General features: G+C 31.9%; 1 protein-coding gene across 1 annotated transcript; it reads left to right on the plus strand.

Annotated features, from left to right (window-relative positions):
• Positions 1-201: 201 nt before the first annotated feature.
• Positions 202-11,707, plus strand: LOC132920326 (uncharacterized). The gene is made up of 3 exons (XM_060982619.1): positions 202-503; positions 6,977-7,608; positions 9,884-11,707. The coding sequence occupies exons 1-3, from the start codon at positions 431-433 to the stop codon at positions 10,865-10,867; spliced, it is 1,689 nt and encodes a 562-aa protein (XP_060838602.1). The 5' UTR covers positions 202-430; the 3' UTR covers positions 10,868-11,707.
• Positions 11,708-15,018: the final 3,311 nt, after the last annotated feature.

Consider the following 15,018-nt stretch of genomic DNA (forward strand, 5'->3'; position numbering starts at 1 on the left):
TATACGCGCAGAACAATGTATAGAATACACTGCACAACACACACACATAATATCATATTATACATATATATACTTGTGTGTATTATTGTTACAAATGTATGTAGATATACAACAAATATTATAAATTACACGTTGATAAATCGGCCGGGTCAACGGGGCACTCCGTAGTCGTCCTAATCGCGGCGGCGGCATAGTCCATCACGTCGTATCATCGGAACGGCCGCACCGGCACGCAGTTACTCGCGGACTCAATAACCGCGCGCGCACACACACGCAACGCGGCCCACCCGGAGTCTAATATATTATAATCGTCTGCCGTACGGATAATTATTATTCGTCGGATGCCGAAAATCGTCCTGTCGTCGCCCGTCAGCACCAATCGGTCCACGAAACGTTCCGCGAAATCGTTCCGTCTATCGCGGTCTTCGGTATGAAGACGGCCGTCGCAGTAGCCATCGCGCTGTCTCTGTGCGGAGTACTTCCGTTCGTCGCGCATCCGGCAGGTACGTAACATGAAATCAATTTCATCATTCATAAAATTCCTATTATTATTATTATTATTATTTATCGTCGTCGTTATTTTACACCCGACCGCCTCGAAAATTCACGCTTTTTTATCGTTACTGTTATATTATACTAATGTTGTTCTTACTGTTTGTCTTTTTAACCGACGGCGTGTGGGGAGTACTCGCCGTACGACGCCGTTTTACGATTGCAATACCGCGTGAAAAGGGGCAGCACATGTATACAATAAAGTTTATCATTGCGGCCGAACGACGTGTGCGCGCGAGTGGTGCAGCGGAGATTTCCATTTGCAAATTGTATTTTCCGTCCGCACGCGTATAATATATGATAACTAACGTTGCCTTAAATCTCAGGTCCGCGCCACATATTATTATTATTATTATTATTATGTATAGGCCGCGTATAAATCCGACCGCCATTACGCCTCTGAAGTCCATAAATACTCACAATATTTACACGCTATATATCATGATACACATATTATATGGTATATATTATGTGTGTACCGTCACCGTATTACTCGGCAACTTGTATGTATACAAATGTACGCAATATACACACAATATTACCTATATAGCTACGACGGATCGGAGTAATTAATGGTTATGTAGTAATATATATTATAATAATAATAATAATAATAATGTGTACTTTACTTGAATTTTGATCGTCGCAGTAGAACGTCTTAAAATAATACTAAAAACTGTGCAATGTAGCAAGTGTAATATAATAGCGTGTACATATTGCGACGCGCCCGTCAGTCGTCGATGCTTTCATCACGCTCGGGACTAAAGCATTACACTGCACGCGTATATCATCACCATAATATAATGTTGATAACTTATAAATACAACTCTAATGGTCTTTCCGCAAATCTAATATATTTTATCGATGCCCGGCGGTTTAATGTATCAACCCTCGTGTACCTGCAGATTGGGATTCGTATACTAAAGTTACTCACAAAATCTATCCCGTGCAATATACATTCTATGATGTACGTCCCCGCGTTTCTCACCACTCGAACTGTTATAGAAACTCGCCCTTATTCCTAGGACCAATCGTATGGCTTTGTAAAATACCGACTATTATAAAAGATAAATTGTTTTTCTCGACATATTGTGTTGTTCTCGACAAAATTACCTATATTATTATTATTATTAATCGTAATTTGAACTCTAACTAATAAATACACACATATATATGTTTTCTTTTGACAAAAATAAACAAAAAACAGTTTTTGCACAATTTGTCTGTGACTTACAAATATGTTTATTACAAAGGTTAAATCTGCATAACTATAACAGTTCGACGAGGATAACGCTGTCTGTCCGTTTTATTTATACAAATAAAATAAAATATAAATAATAAAGAGCAATATTATTTCCGCAAGTAATATTTACAATATAAAGCTAAATAAATTATCGAATAAAGACATTGTAAATCACTGTGTAAACACATAACATTAGACACGGTATACTATATTGGTTTACGCGTTATTAAACATATTTAAATATATTAAATGTATAACTAATTAATAGCCAATAGGTATTATAATATTACGATATCACATATTTTATACTGAATTTATGTATTATTATCAAAATGAAATAGGTACGCGGTTTTCAATAAAATGATGATTAAACGTATTCTTTTCGATGTAGTAGGCTATATGCACACAATGCACAACGTAAGAATAACATTACGCATAAATACATGCGATTAAAGAAGTTAAACAACTAAAAACTATTATTTTGAGATAACAAATAATTGAAAAATATTTTATTTTAATATAATTACCTATATAAGTTTAATTTAATATTAAAACGATAACAAAATAAACATACTAAGAATATAATATTATATTATTGTGGAATGTCTAATATTATAAGTATAATATTGAAAACTAACCATATATATTTTAAGTACACAAATTATTTAGCAATCACCGTTTTAGTGCAGTAAAAATTATCACTTGTCAAAAAATACATTCGCATCTCATAAAACACAATTTATTTATTAAAAGTTTGTATTTTTATATAGAAAATAAGAACTAAATTATATTTTAAAAATTATTAAGATATTATAACTCAAATAATAATTTTTTTAATAATATATTTTATAAAAAACTATTTAGTGATTAGTATAATATAATATATGTAATTATTCAAAGTTAGTTTGCTTTTATTCATATTTTTTAATACTGAACTCCAAATATGTATTCATAGTTAATTTTCTAACCTAAATACGAGACGTTTTTGTGATACTTATAAGTAAATACTCTTTTAATACCCAAAAAGGCATACAACGAAATAAGAAAGAAATATAACTTTAAAATCATTTGCACCACTCGGAGTGTATACAATGTAATAGGTAATAAAAATTATAGATTAGAATGCCAAATAAAGAGACTTGATGTTGGATGCTCTTCTGTGTACAAGCTTTTGTTGTATGATTATAGCGCGTTGACAAATAATCTTATTCATATAATCATTCTGAGAAGTCAACAACTTTACTGTAGTGTTATACGGGACTTTGTTCAACATTTCAATCATTCATAATAATAAATACCTCTATAATACGAGTGCGAAGTGATCGTTTTTTAAACTACTTGAACATTAAAAATAATTAATAATAATAGAGTAAAAATGGATTAAAACATCAAATCTTAATTTACTTAATCACCTGAGTTGTGGAATATAACTATAATTTTTTCTTAATAAATTTGTATTACATATGAATATAACGTTATTATTGCAAATTGTACTTTATAAAGGTCACGAGCATATACACTCAATGCCGTTTACAGTGTTACTGTTGTACTTAAAATATAAAGTTATTTAAAATAGATATGTGTCCGTAGTACTCGCCGTACCTACGACAAACGTACGATTTTATTTTTGACCGCTTAGTGCTATTAAAGTGTTGAATGTTTTAAATGGTAAATTTGAACAATCGTTATTAAATAGCTCTATGTTTGTATAACTATACAATAGAAATATTTTTATAGCAGTAAATTTGTCTGATTGAATTTGATTGATACTTGTGTGTGCGGCCATCCGGAATGGTAACTTCATGTGTAGGTTAAAAAAAATACATTATAAGACTAATACCATAATCCTATTGCTTCCCTCAAAATCTAATACAATTGTATAATGCATAGCGACCAACTGCGTAGATAGTACGTGTTAGTCAAGTAAATTGGTAATTCCTTTGATAATATTATGTTCTACAGCCGTAATACACGGCTAATATATATACGACGTCTGCGCAATTTTGCTGGTTTAGACTGTATTTTATATAAAGCTAATATACAAAAGTAATACCGTCATCAGAGATTTTATTCTTTTGTCATATAGGTACACGGATAATTTCCACTATAAGGCTCGCTGTTGTACACATTTTATCAAAACTTTTTTTTCTAAGTTCAAAAGTCCCGACGCCCAACGTTCTAACTGAATAACTAATATCCATATTATATTTTTAAATCCATCATAAGACACATACACAGGAATAATGGTTTTTAAAATGATCCACTCTGTTATATAATGTGATATAATATAATAACAGTAATAAGTATAGACAATACTATAAATAATTTTTACTGTTGACTATTGTTGACATATTTCTCTACATAATAATTAATATCATATATACACCAAGCACGTTTATTGTTCAACAACTATGGATTTATACAATTTCGGATTTTTGGTATTTTTAAGCAAACTTAAAATCCACATGAAACAAACTTCTTTTCTCAAATCATCATTTTATTGTAAATTGTTGAGGATAAGTTATAACTATTATACATACAATTATTATAACTTATAAGAATTATAAAATATATTTCTCAAGTATACTGAAAAATGTCAAAAATTGAAAAATCATAATGTGAATAAATGCGTTATTAAAGGATAAAAGTAAGCGAATCGCCTTGTATAATATATAAACATTATGCTAATGTTAGCTTTTCGATCAATTAAATTAAGCCAAATGCATTCAATACTTGTTTATAACACGCTATAACCTCGAATTTTCGATAACCCGTTAAACTAATGCGGTTTCACTGGAATTTTGTTCATGAAAAATTAATTTTACATATTATGTTCTATGAAAACCTTTACACTTCTGCTGAACAACTCATTACATTATCGCGATTTGAAAAAAATATATATATTAACATTATTACCATTATTATTACCGTTCATTACTGTCTATACTTTTTTTTTAATTATTTTTTTAGATATTTATTTTTTACAAACAAAAGAAGTAATTTTAAATCATTTGTTTATGTGTTAGACTATACATTTCATTCGTAGACTAAAAGCAATAGAAAATGTTTTTTAAAATTATTTTTAATTATTAAATCATTTAAATCCTAGTATAATATATGTTCTAGCTGTCTTTTAATCTTTAATAAGGTTTTCTAATATTATAATATTTTTATACCATCTATCAAATAACTATTATAACTAGGTAATTCGATGACACCTACAAGGTCTCCAAATACGATTATAATACTATAATATTAAAATATTATATTTATGAAACATAATGTCGCAATTAATTTAAAATATTTTCTATCTACAGACATTTGAACAAAAAACAATTGTAGAATTATTACACTGAGTTGTTTGTTAAAAATGAGAAAAAAACTATAAAACTTGAAATTTAAAAAAATATTTTAATACAGCTAAGACCTGTGTATTTTATTGATTATATAATAATATATTCGTAGACATTTTATAAGTTGGTCAAGAAAATAATAATTGATTAATGATTTTCAAAATGTATCGAATATAATACATTTAGTTAAATATTAATATTATATGAGTAACCTTGTAGTAAAAAACTTACTTACAATTTCAAAGTACAAAAATATGGCGAAATGCTGTTATTTTAAAAATTAAAACAATTATTTTTATGCAAATTTCTTGAGATTTTGAATGCACAATAATTATATCACACTAATTGATACTATCCTAGTGACTAATATTGTTTTAATAATTTAAAATTAGAATAAAATATACAATTTTAATTATATTATTAACTTATAAAATATTTTTTCGCGCATTTATTATTGTGAAAATTCTATTTTTTTTCCAAGTCCAATCTATAGTTCATAATATACGATTAAAGTAAAAAATTAAACATCATTCATAAATTATTTAATATTTATAAAATAACTTAAGAATTCAAATTACAAATGTCTAAGATCATAATTTTCTAAATGAAAGCAAAATATCGTATATAATATTGTATGAAATCTGGTATGTTTTAAAATATAATATTATATGCCTACGCGTACTTCACTCAAAGCTCAAGTAGTATCTAATAAGTATAGTTTATTGTTATCCGTTTTATTGTTAGTTCAACATTTTGAAAATTAATAAACTTATGATTTTCAGCATAATGGTATGTACTTACCTCGATATAGGTTTAATATAATTTAAATTTTAGTCGCACTGTCAATAAATCTGGCTTTAAGCCTTTTTTCCAACCAATAACGAATAATTCGATTTTGAAATGTGTCAGGTTTGATAAATCCGATCTTAGATTAATATTGAAACTAAAACGATATTTCTTTCTTTCATTTTTTTTCTTTAATGGAATTTATAAGAACATTTAAATTGATACACAAATTAAAGTCAAGAAGCCAAATTTAATTACCCATCAATATTAAAGGAAATAATTATAAAAAAAAAATGATTTCTCCATTTCTCGATGTTATGAATATATTTTATAACGAGTATATATATATATATACGAATTTATAAATGTACTTCTCCGTTTATACTTTTATCAATATTATTTCGTCGTAAATTTATAGTTTATTATATTGACATTGAATAAGACCAAAACATATAATAAGATCAGTGGCCATATTGCTATAACGTCGGTCGTGTCGTTGTTTGGTGATTGCATCTGATAACTCGTTTATTGCTCGACATATACGAAAATGGTCCGAATAAATATGTCTTTTGCCGTTTTTGGATAAACTTACTGATAAAGTTTTGAACGAAGAAAAGGTTCTCTTGGACTAAACGTCCATATCTGTTAACATAAATAATATACCATAAAATGTTCGATTGCAATCTATTGGAAAGAGTATATGTTTTCGTATTGCATTATCTAAAACATATGAAATGAATTTTCGATGAAATCATTGTTATATATTCATAGGAAAAAAATTTCCAGAGTAGCTGACTACTATGAACAATTATTATTTTTTTTAATAAAAAATAAAACAAACATGTTTAATAAAATATATTAAAATAAAATTATTATAATAATAATAAAATAAAATTTATTATTTATTATAATTTATAAAATGTATTATTATTATATAATAATATAAAATTAAAATAATAATAAAATTATTTTCATTGTTCGTTTTCAGAATACTATCGCATATAAAAATCTTTAGGTGACTAATAATTGTTTTTTATTTCAGTCGCTTTACCGGTAGCTGTAGATGAACAAAATGAAAGTGTAACGACTACTTTCGAGGTCTCTACCACTGTCCAACCTCTTGAGCCCACGACCGAAAAAGTGATTCAAACCACCGCTGAACCAGTAGTGGAAACGACTGAGTATGTCGAGACTACTACTACACCTATACCTGATACCACAATCGAGATTGAGCTCCAGACCACAACTGAACCAGTAGTGAGCACGACCGAATATGTCGAGATCACTGCTGAACCTATAACTGATACCACTACTGAAAATGTGGTTGAGACCACCACCGAACCGTTGGAAGTAACCACCACCGAACCGTTAGAAATAACCACCACCAGCACGGAAGTTAGTATACCAACAACAACGGTAACAGAGAGCGCCAACAACACGATGCCAGTAGAAGTAGTCAAGGACAAACTAAGCGAGCAGATCAGGAAAATCCTGAAACACTACCAGCGACCTGATCCCGTTGGCTTTCCGGGCGCCCCGATTCCCGATCCACTAAGTATACCCCCAATGAACAAAGACTTTGGTATGGCGTTCATGACGTTCAAAAACATGACCGTACACGGACTGTCCAAATTCAAAGTGGAACAGGTCAATACGGACTTAAAAAATATGCGAGTAAGTGATTTTTGTTAAAAAAAAAATTGTTCTGTCTATAATTGAGTGTATATAGTACCTATTGTGTCAGAAAGGTTGAATATAACCCAATTAACTAAAAATGTAGAAACTCTTGACTTACCGGATTGTTTCAAAATGTAACACTATAATACAGTGTTTCTCAACCTTTGTATTATGGCGATACAATACTAAAAATGTTCATACTTTGTGACACCCAATAAAAATAAATAAGAATAATGCCTATTAATTTTTGTAAATATAGTGTCAACAAGGTTCGTGCATTTAATATTAGTACTTCCCGCGACACGCTTGGACTTACCCGGCGACACACTGGTTGAGAAACACTGCTATAATACAATAGAAAATCAAGAAAACTATAAATAATTTCCAATAAATATATATTTCCTTCAGAATAAAAAAACTTTGAGGTTCGTTTTACAGATTTACAATTACAAAAATAGTATTTCTATTGCAAGTATTAAATAAAAAATAAAATAGTATTAAAAACCACACAATTATAAAAATCATATAGATGAAAATAAATCGTAACGTGTATAAGTACAGTTTAATCGAGAACATAGGTACATATCGGTATCGGGTAATATAACATGAATTGCAGCATATCACTATAATAATTACGTGATAAATCACCAGACAATTCCACCCCGTGACATGTTACACTCTTTATTATTAAGCATTCACAAATTTATTAAATTTATGATTTATCAAATTTTTAAATACCTAACTATACCTGATTTTTATTGAAAATTTCGATGTACTTAACTAAATCGAAATTCGAACGTGCAATCTAATTTTTTTGAGTTAGATAACAAAATTAGGTTAAAATAAGCGTATACATAGTTCATGTATACTGCAAAAACTACTACAGTACCAATATACTAACGTCTATTGACATTTTGCCATTTTGGGGATAACGTTTTACACATTTTTTTTCTTGATATCTATCACAATCTCTCACTTTAGAAGACCGCAGTCGTCCGATTTCTTAAATCCATTCGAATATAATATTATATATTAAAAATCTGCCTATAACAATAATACTTATACATTTTTGAACTCGAGTAGAATTTGGCATATTTCTACTAAAGTTATTTTATAATAACTTGTATATAAGTACCTTATATTACCTTTATTATGTCCTCGGTGTTCAATAATATAATAGAAGTACCGTCCGCGATTACCATTGCAACGCCACTCAATCGAGTCTTTATTGACATTCCGATGCGGTGCCCTTATAAAGTAAATATTTTATCCAAGTACCCATACCTTTTTGATATGTACAATAATACGTTTTAACGCGTGAGTTCGTTTGAAATATACCCTTGACTATTTGATCGTTTCTTTGAAATCGAATATCGTTAGTATGTTTATTAGCTTCGATGAAATTCAAAGTTATTGTGAACAAAAATAATTTATATGATGTTGATATATTATAATTTGAACAATTTGCATGTTTCCATATTATAATAATCGTATAGTCGTATATTATGTGCAGTGGTCAGGTCAATGTTATACAGCACGCTCGTTTTATGCCACGTATACTGCAGTAATATAATTATAACTTATAAATGAAAATTGAATAGTTGAGTTTTTCGTTCGTTTATCAAACCTTAAGTTTTCATGTGCAAAATTACTAATTGTACACTTTCAGATTGATAATACAGTCAATAAGCATTAACGTTCGTAGAAAGCTTCTGCTGCCCCTCAAGTACACAAATGTATTTTATAGGGATAGGCTGCCTTATGCAGTTGTTTATATAAAATTAATATAGTATTTTCAAAGCTAACACGTAGAAATCAAAAACAACTGATGATATTTGAGTTTTCGAAATCTGTTTTAGCCGATTAAATCCATAGTATAGTTTTAACGTCCAATAGGGTTATTGAAGACGTAATCAAAATCGAATTTGTAAGACGTCTGTCATTAGACACATCGCTCGCAGTGTAAGGGTGCCTTACACCAAGGGGCCAAGGTTAACGGACAATATATACACGTCGCGCATCGCTTCTAATAAGAAAATTGATTAACAGGGAGGGGTTTAGGGGCGTAAGCGCCGCGGAGTGCGATTTACGAGAGACAAGGGTGGCAAAAGCGGATGGAGATCGCAAAAGGTTGAATATGTTTTATTTTGGCCGACCTGCTATCTCCGTCTGCAGTGTACTGCGTGTACAACCCCATCCGAATCCAATCTGCCTGACCCGCTTTCAAGCAGACCTTGCCGGATAAACTCTAACGGTGCAACGGTGTTCGCAGGTGTACGTGCTATTAAAAATCAAAAGGCTATACGTGCTGGGCAACTACACGCTGAGGTCGTGGCTGAGCCGACCGGCGGCGGGCCCGTTCAATGTGACGCTCATCGACGTGGAAGCCGCCGCAGAGGCTGCGCTCGAACCGGACGAGGACGGCGTCCTGCAGGCCACCGACACGGAAATGGACATGCAGTTCAAGGACTGTGAGTTGGACTTCAAGAATCTCGGGTTCGCCGCTTCCATGTTACAGGGCGTGATCAGCACGATGGGGTCGGTGCTGTTCGAGGGAATCAAGCCGTTCATCATCACCGAGGTGAACACCAACCTGCGGTCGGACGTCAACGCCCAGGTGAAGGCCATCACCAGCAAGCTGCCCAAGATGACGGTTCCGGTGCCGGACATGGCGGTGGCCGAAGGCAGGTCGTACGTCCGGCGGATGGGCTTCGACCCGTACCACATCGCCGACCGGCACATCAAAGAGGGTCCGCTCAACTTCACCATCACCGAGCTGACCGTTGCCGGGCTGTCCAACTTCCAGCGGGTGGGCGACATCGGGCTACAAGTCCGCGGCCCCGTGCTCCAGCTGGCCGTGCACGTCATCACTGGCTCTGTGAACGGGTCGTTGCGGTGGAGCTACCAGCTGGGCCTGACCAAGACGTTCGGCCGGACGGGCGTGTCCAACTTCACGGTGGACCACATCCAGGTTCGGGCGCTGATCAACCAGACGCTGGACATCCGCAACAAACCGGTGCTGGAGAAGCTCGACATCGAGGTGGGCAAGATTGAGGTGCAGATGGACCGGAAGGAGCCGCTCGACTACGTCATCGAGATCGCGATCAACTCATTGCCGTCGCTATTGCGGCACATCATAGTCGACGCGCTCGAGGAGCCCATCAAGATGAAGGTGCAGACCATACTGGATGACGTCAAGGTCGAGAAGCTGGTCGAGGACAGGCTGCCCGAACTCGACCGGTTGGCCGGCGATTGAATAATGCCTGCCTCGCTCACGCCCCGCGTCCATCCTTATCGTCGATCCTTTTCAATCCACCTGTTACGTCAAATTCCTGATCACGGATTTACATAAAATGTACAAAACATATTTTATTTCTATAGGTAAACGTTATTGGGACCAATGACGGCTGCTTCCACAAATATCTATTACAATATAATATTATATCACACGTTATACGAATATAAACCTCATACAGCATGGTATATGTAGATAGGTATATTAACTTAAAGTTGTAACCGGTTTTTTTTTAAATAGGTTTTTCTATTTTAGTATCTACGAATACTACAAATAATACAAATTGTATATTAATATGTTATATTAGGTAATAGCGTCTAGAAACTTCAAATTTTCAAACCGATTTTAATTCGATAAACACGCATGTATTATTACATTATTTACGATATTTAACGTTATGTTCACGTAATAATGTTTTAGATTATAATAATAAATATTACTTATATTATTGTACATAACGATTTGTAATACTAACTAATTCAATAAAATAGGTATACAACAAATTGTTTATTATACGATATTATAAGTATATAGAAATGCGCGCAGTAGGTACATCATTCAGACGATTCGTCATTCGGAATTTTCTATACACATTTTGTTATTACGAAATGTAAATTATATAGGTAAACATTTCGATGTCTGTTTATTATCTATCGCGGTTGTAACTACATCCTGCATGTATTATAGGTAAAGGTAATATAATATGTGTGTAACTGTACGAACATTGTATTTGTGTGTAATTTTATCTCTATTTCGTCATTTGCAATTATGAAATATATGGGTCACATTATACTGAGACTATATAGAGGGGTTTTTTATTTATAAATATATAACCTTATACACGTTTTAAAACGTTTTATAAAAATTGACCTTTCATATAGTTTAGGTAGGTTTACCTACTATTATATAATCGTTCAACGGATTATTTCCGTATTATAATGTTATTTATTATTACACACAGGCATTGCCATTTACACTGAAAAAAAATGTTTATCTATATTGGGTCTCTATATAGCCCATCGGTGCCGAAAAAAAAAAGATATGTTTATATCGACAGCTCTTTTGCGCCAAATTTATCCACGCAATACAATATTGAGTGAAATAAAGTTTAGACTCGTGGCGTACGCAGATAATTTAATGCTATTAACGTAAAATAAAGATGTGCTCATTGAACAATGAACATACACCGTGTGCACGGCAGTTCATAGAGTGATTTTGCCAGAGGATGTACGCTCATTGGGAGAAATGGTTACATATACATAATTAACATAATACAGGAGTTCAGGTAACCACAGATACACTCATAAGTTATAACTAGGAAAAAATAGCTATAGTTGATTTTTGGCCCTTGCTTAGAAGCGAATACTGGAGAGTGTAGGACCCAAAAATAATATGAAAATATTAGCTTCATCAAAAATCCAAAATCCAATATATTAGATGAAATAAGAATAAAGGGGTAGCGTCAAGTAATAACATGTACAATAATTATAGATCTCTTAAAGGAAGCTATACGTAACGAAAATATTATAGTTTGGTACGTTTCCACACGAAGCATAACAATTAACAGGTAAGCGTTTACATAATATGTAAGTTCCTATACGAACATTAAGAACAGAAATACACCAATATGCAATATGCAATTTCTTGGGTAACGGTCACGTTGTAGGTACGGTCTAGCTATTGTTTAAACTGCATAACACGGACACTTAATAGTTAATACTTTATTACAGTGAATCTTCTATATAATAAACTTCCATTTTACCAAATTTTCTGTTTAACAAAATATTTTTAAGAACTATGACCTTCATTCTTAATGAATACGTAATTCTTCGTTATATAGAAGTTTTACTGTATATACATAAAGTATAATATATTGTAAAAATAAATTACATACTTAGTCCTAAGTATTAAGTACATAATATAAAGTCAATTACAAATTTTATAAACTTATAAAATACATGGTATATTGACAAGTCAAAATAAGCAATTTTTGTAAATTTACTACTTTATTATTAAAAGACATGTTTTAATTAAATTAAAAATATGTACAAATTGTAGAATAAAAAAATAAATAAAAAATAATATCGAAAAAAATCTTTAAAAACTACCAATTGTATAATATAGGAAATAAATTCGAAATTTTTTAATTCCTTTTTTTAATTTTGGTTACATAAATTTAATATACTTTATTATTGTCGCTAGCATTGGATTTTTGTCTCTTATGAAGTCTATTGCCACATTTGTCCAATTGTTGTATTGCCCGAGAAACTGTTCTAAAACTCGAATTAGTTGTTCATACTGATTTATTGAACGGATTATTCCACCCTTCAGTGAAATTATTAAAAACTCGATTTATTACATTTATTACGCCCAACTTAAAATCTATAATGATTCGCTCAGGCTTAAGGGGAGTTGAGTTTCGAGAACAGCTGCCATAACGATTTGTTTATATTTTATACTTGCAGATGTATATAATAGTACAAGTGTCCACATTCTGCAATTTTAAGTTTTACCTGACCGTACAAAGTGTCCGCGTTTCGCACTTTTAATGCTCGACCGTACAAAATGACCTAGAACCAATTTTCTTACATGACGATAAAATGCAATGCGTTTAGTACTTACTGTCAAAACTGGACTTCATTACTCTAGCTAACGCGTCAAGTAATAACATGTACAATAATAGCCATAATCAGTGGCGGCCCAAGACACGGACGAACCGGCGACTGGCGAGTCGCCTCCGGAATTGGGGCGCCGTCAGCGCATTTGAAGGTGCTCGAAAAATTGTAAAATCTTATGACTCTTTTATACAATGAAATATATTTTTTTAAATAATACATTCATCTACAATAATCAATTGTGTAAAACAATAAAAATGTCATATGAACTGTATTTTCAAGGGCACCTTTTAAAAATGTATCCGGAATGCCATAATATGGTCCGGTACTGGCTATAATAAATGTGGTTCGCCAAATGAAATATCGTATATATAGGTACTGCCTGGACAACACTGGTAATGCGGAAATAGATAGGTATATAATATCTGAAAACACATTCAATCCGTTATGAAGTTAATACTCGGTCCCCCTCCTCCTACCAGAATTTATATCTATATAGGTACTTGCACAGTTTCCACTGTTTAGTGTTTCAGGTCACAATATCATATCATATTATCTCGTATAAAAATAGTATATGACGTAGGTAAATAAATAGTAATAACGCTACGACTAGCAAACGTGTGGAAACTTTACAAATACGTATATTTATCAGCATTTTTTTTATTTTTTTATTTCAAACAGATAATCGCTGACGAAAATCACAGAAAAAAAACCCGAAAAACTATTTTACCGCAGGTTAGTTTTTTTTATATACTTGAATAAGGTCTCTTCAAACATTATTATGACTGCTTTTATGACCTGTTCGTATAGCAATAATAATTTCATCCCCAATTATAATAATTATGAATTTATCCGATTTATGACACGTATATCACTATAAAATGATATATGTTATAATTTTATAAATTATTATTTGATCAAGTTGTTTTCTATAGTTCATTAATATAAATGTATACCTTCCTACGTTTATCTATAGAAAAAAAAAAACATTTAGATATATTTGTAAGATTGAGCTGCTATACACCATGGCAAGGCCGGATACAAGGGGGGGGCAATGGGGACAATTCCCCCCCCCCCCCGTTCACAAAAAAAGTATCATATATTCCAATTTTTTTTTTAAATAGATGATGACTCTTTTTAGTTTATAACTATAACAAATTGCCCCCCCCCCCCCATTTAGGACCACTGTATCCGCCCTTTCACCATGGCAGAGGCTAGGGTTCAGAAACCTTTTCGTGTAACTGAGCTATTTTTTTAAATAATTGTAAAATCATGATTTTCAAAAACATACTTTAGTACAAAAAGGACTGATAATAAATATATATTTCATTGAATATTTCGTCGAAAATTGATAGACATTTAAAACATAGGTAATAAAAAAAAAAGTCGTCACGGCCTCACGGGACACGGACGCCTGACAGATGTTAATTTGTTAATTTGATTAATAGACGTTTATTAAAATAATTTATAGCCAATAAATAAACATGGTGTGAAAAT

This window comes from Rhopalosiphum padi, chromosome 2 (genome assembly GCF_020882245.1).
Source record: "Rhopalosiphum padi isolate XX-2018 chromosome 2, ASM2088224v1, whole genome shotgun sequence".
NCBI lineage: Eukaryota > Metazoa > Arthropoda > Insecta > Hemiptera > Aphididae > Rhopalosiphum > Rhopalosiphum padi.

What these genes read in the sequence shown, in the direction of transcription:
- LOC132920326 (XM_060982619.1), top strand. Translation starts at nt 431, where the DNA reads ATGAAGACGGCCGTCGCAGTAGCCATCGCGCTGTCTCTGTGCGGAGTA. An exon ending in GTTCGTCGCGCATCCGGCAG is followed by an intron (nt 504 to 6,976) that starts GTACGTAACATG and finishes TTTTTATTTCAG; the next exon opens with TCGCTTTACCGGTAGCTGTA. An exon ending in CGGACTTAAAAAATATGCGA is followed by an intron (nt 7,609 to 9,883) that starts GTAAGTGATTTT and finishes CGGTGTTCGCAG; the next exon opens with GTGTACGTGCTATTAAAAAT.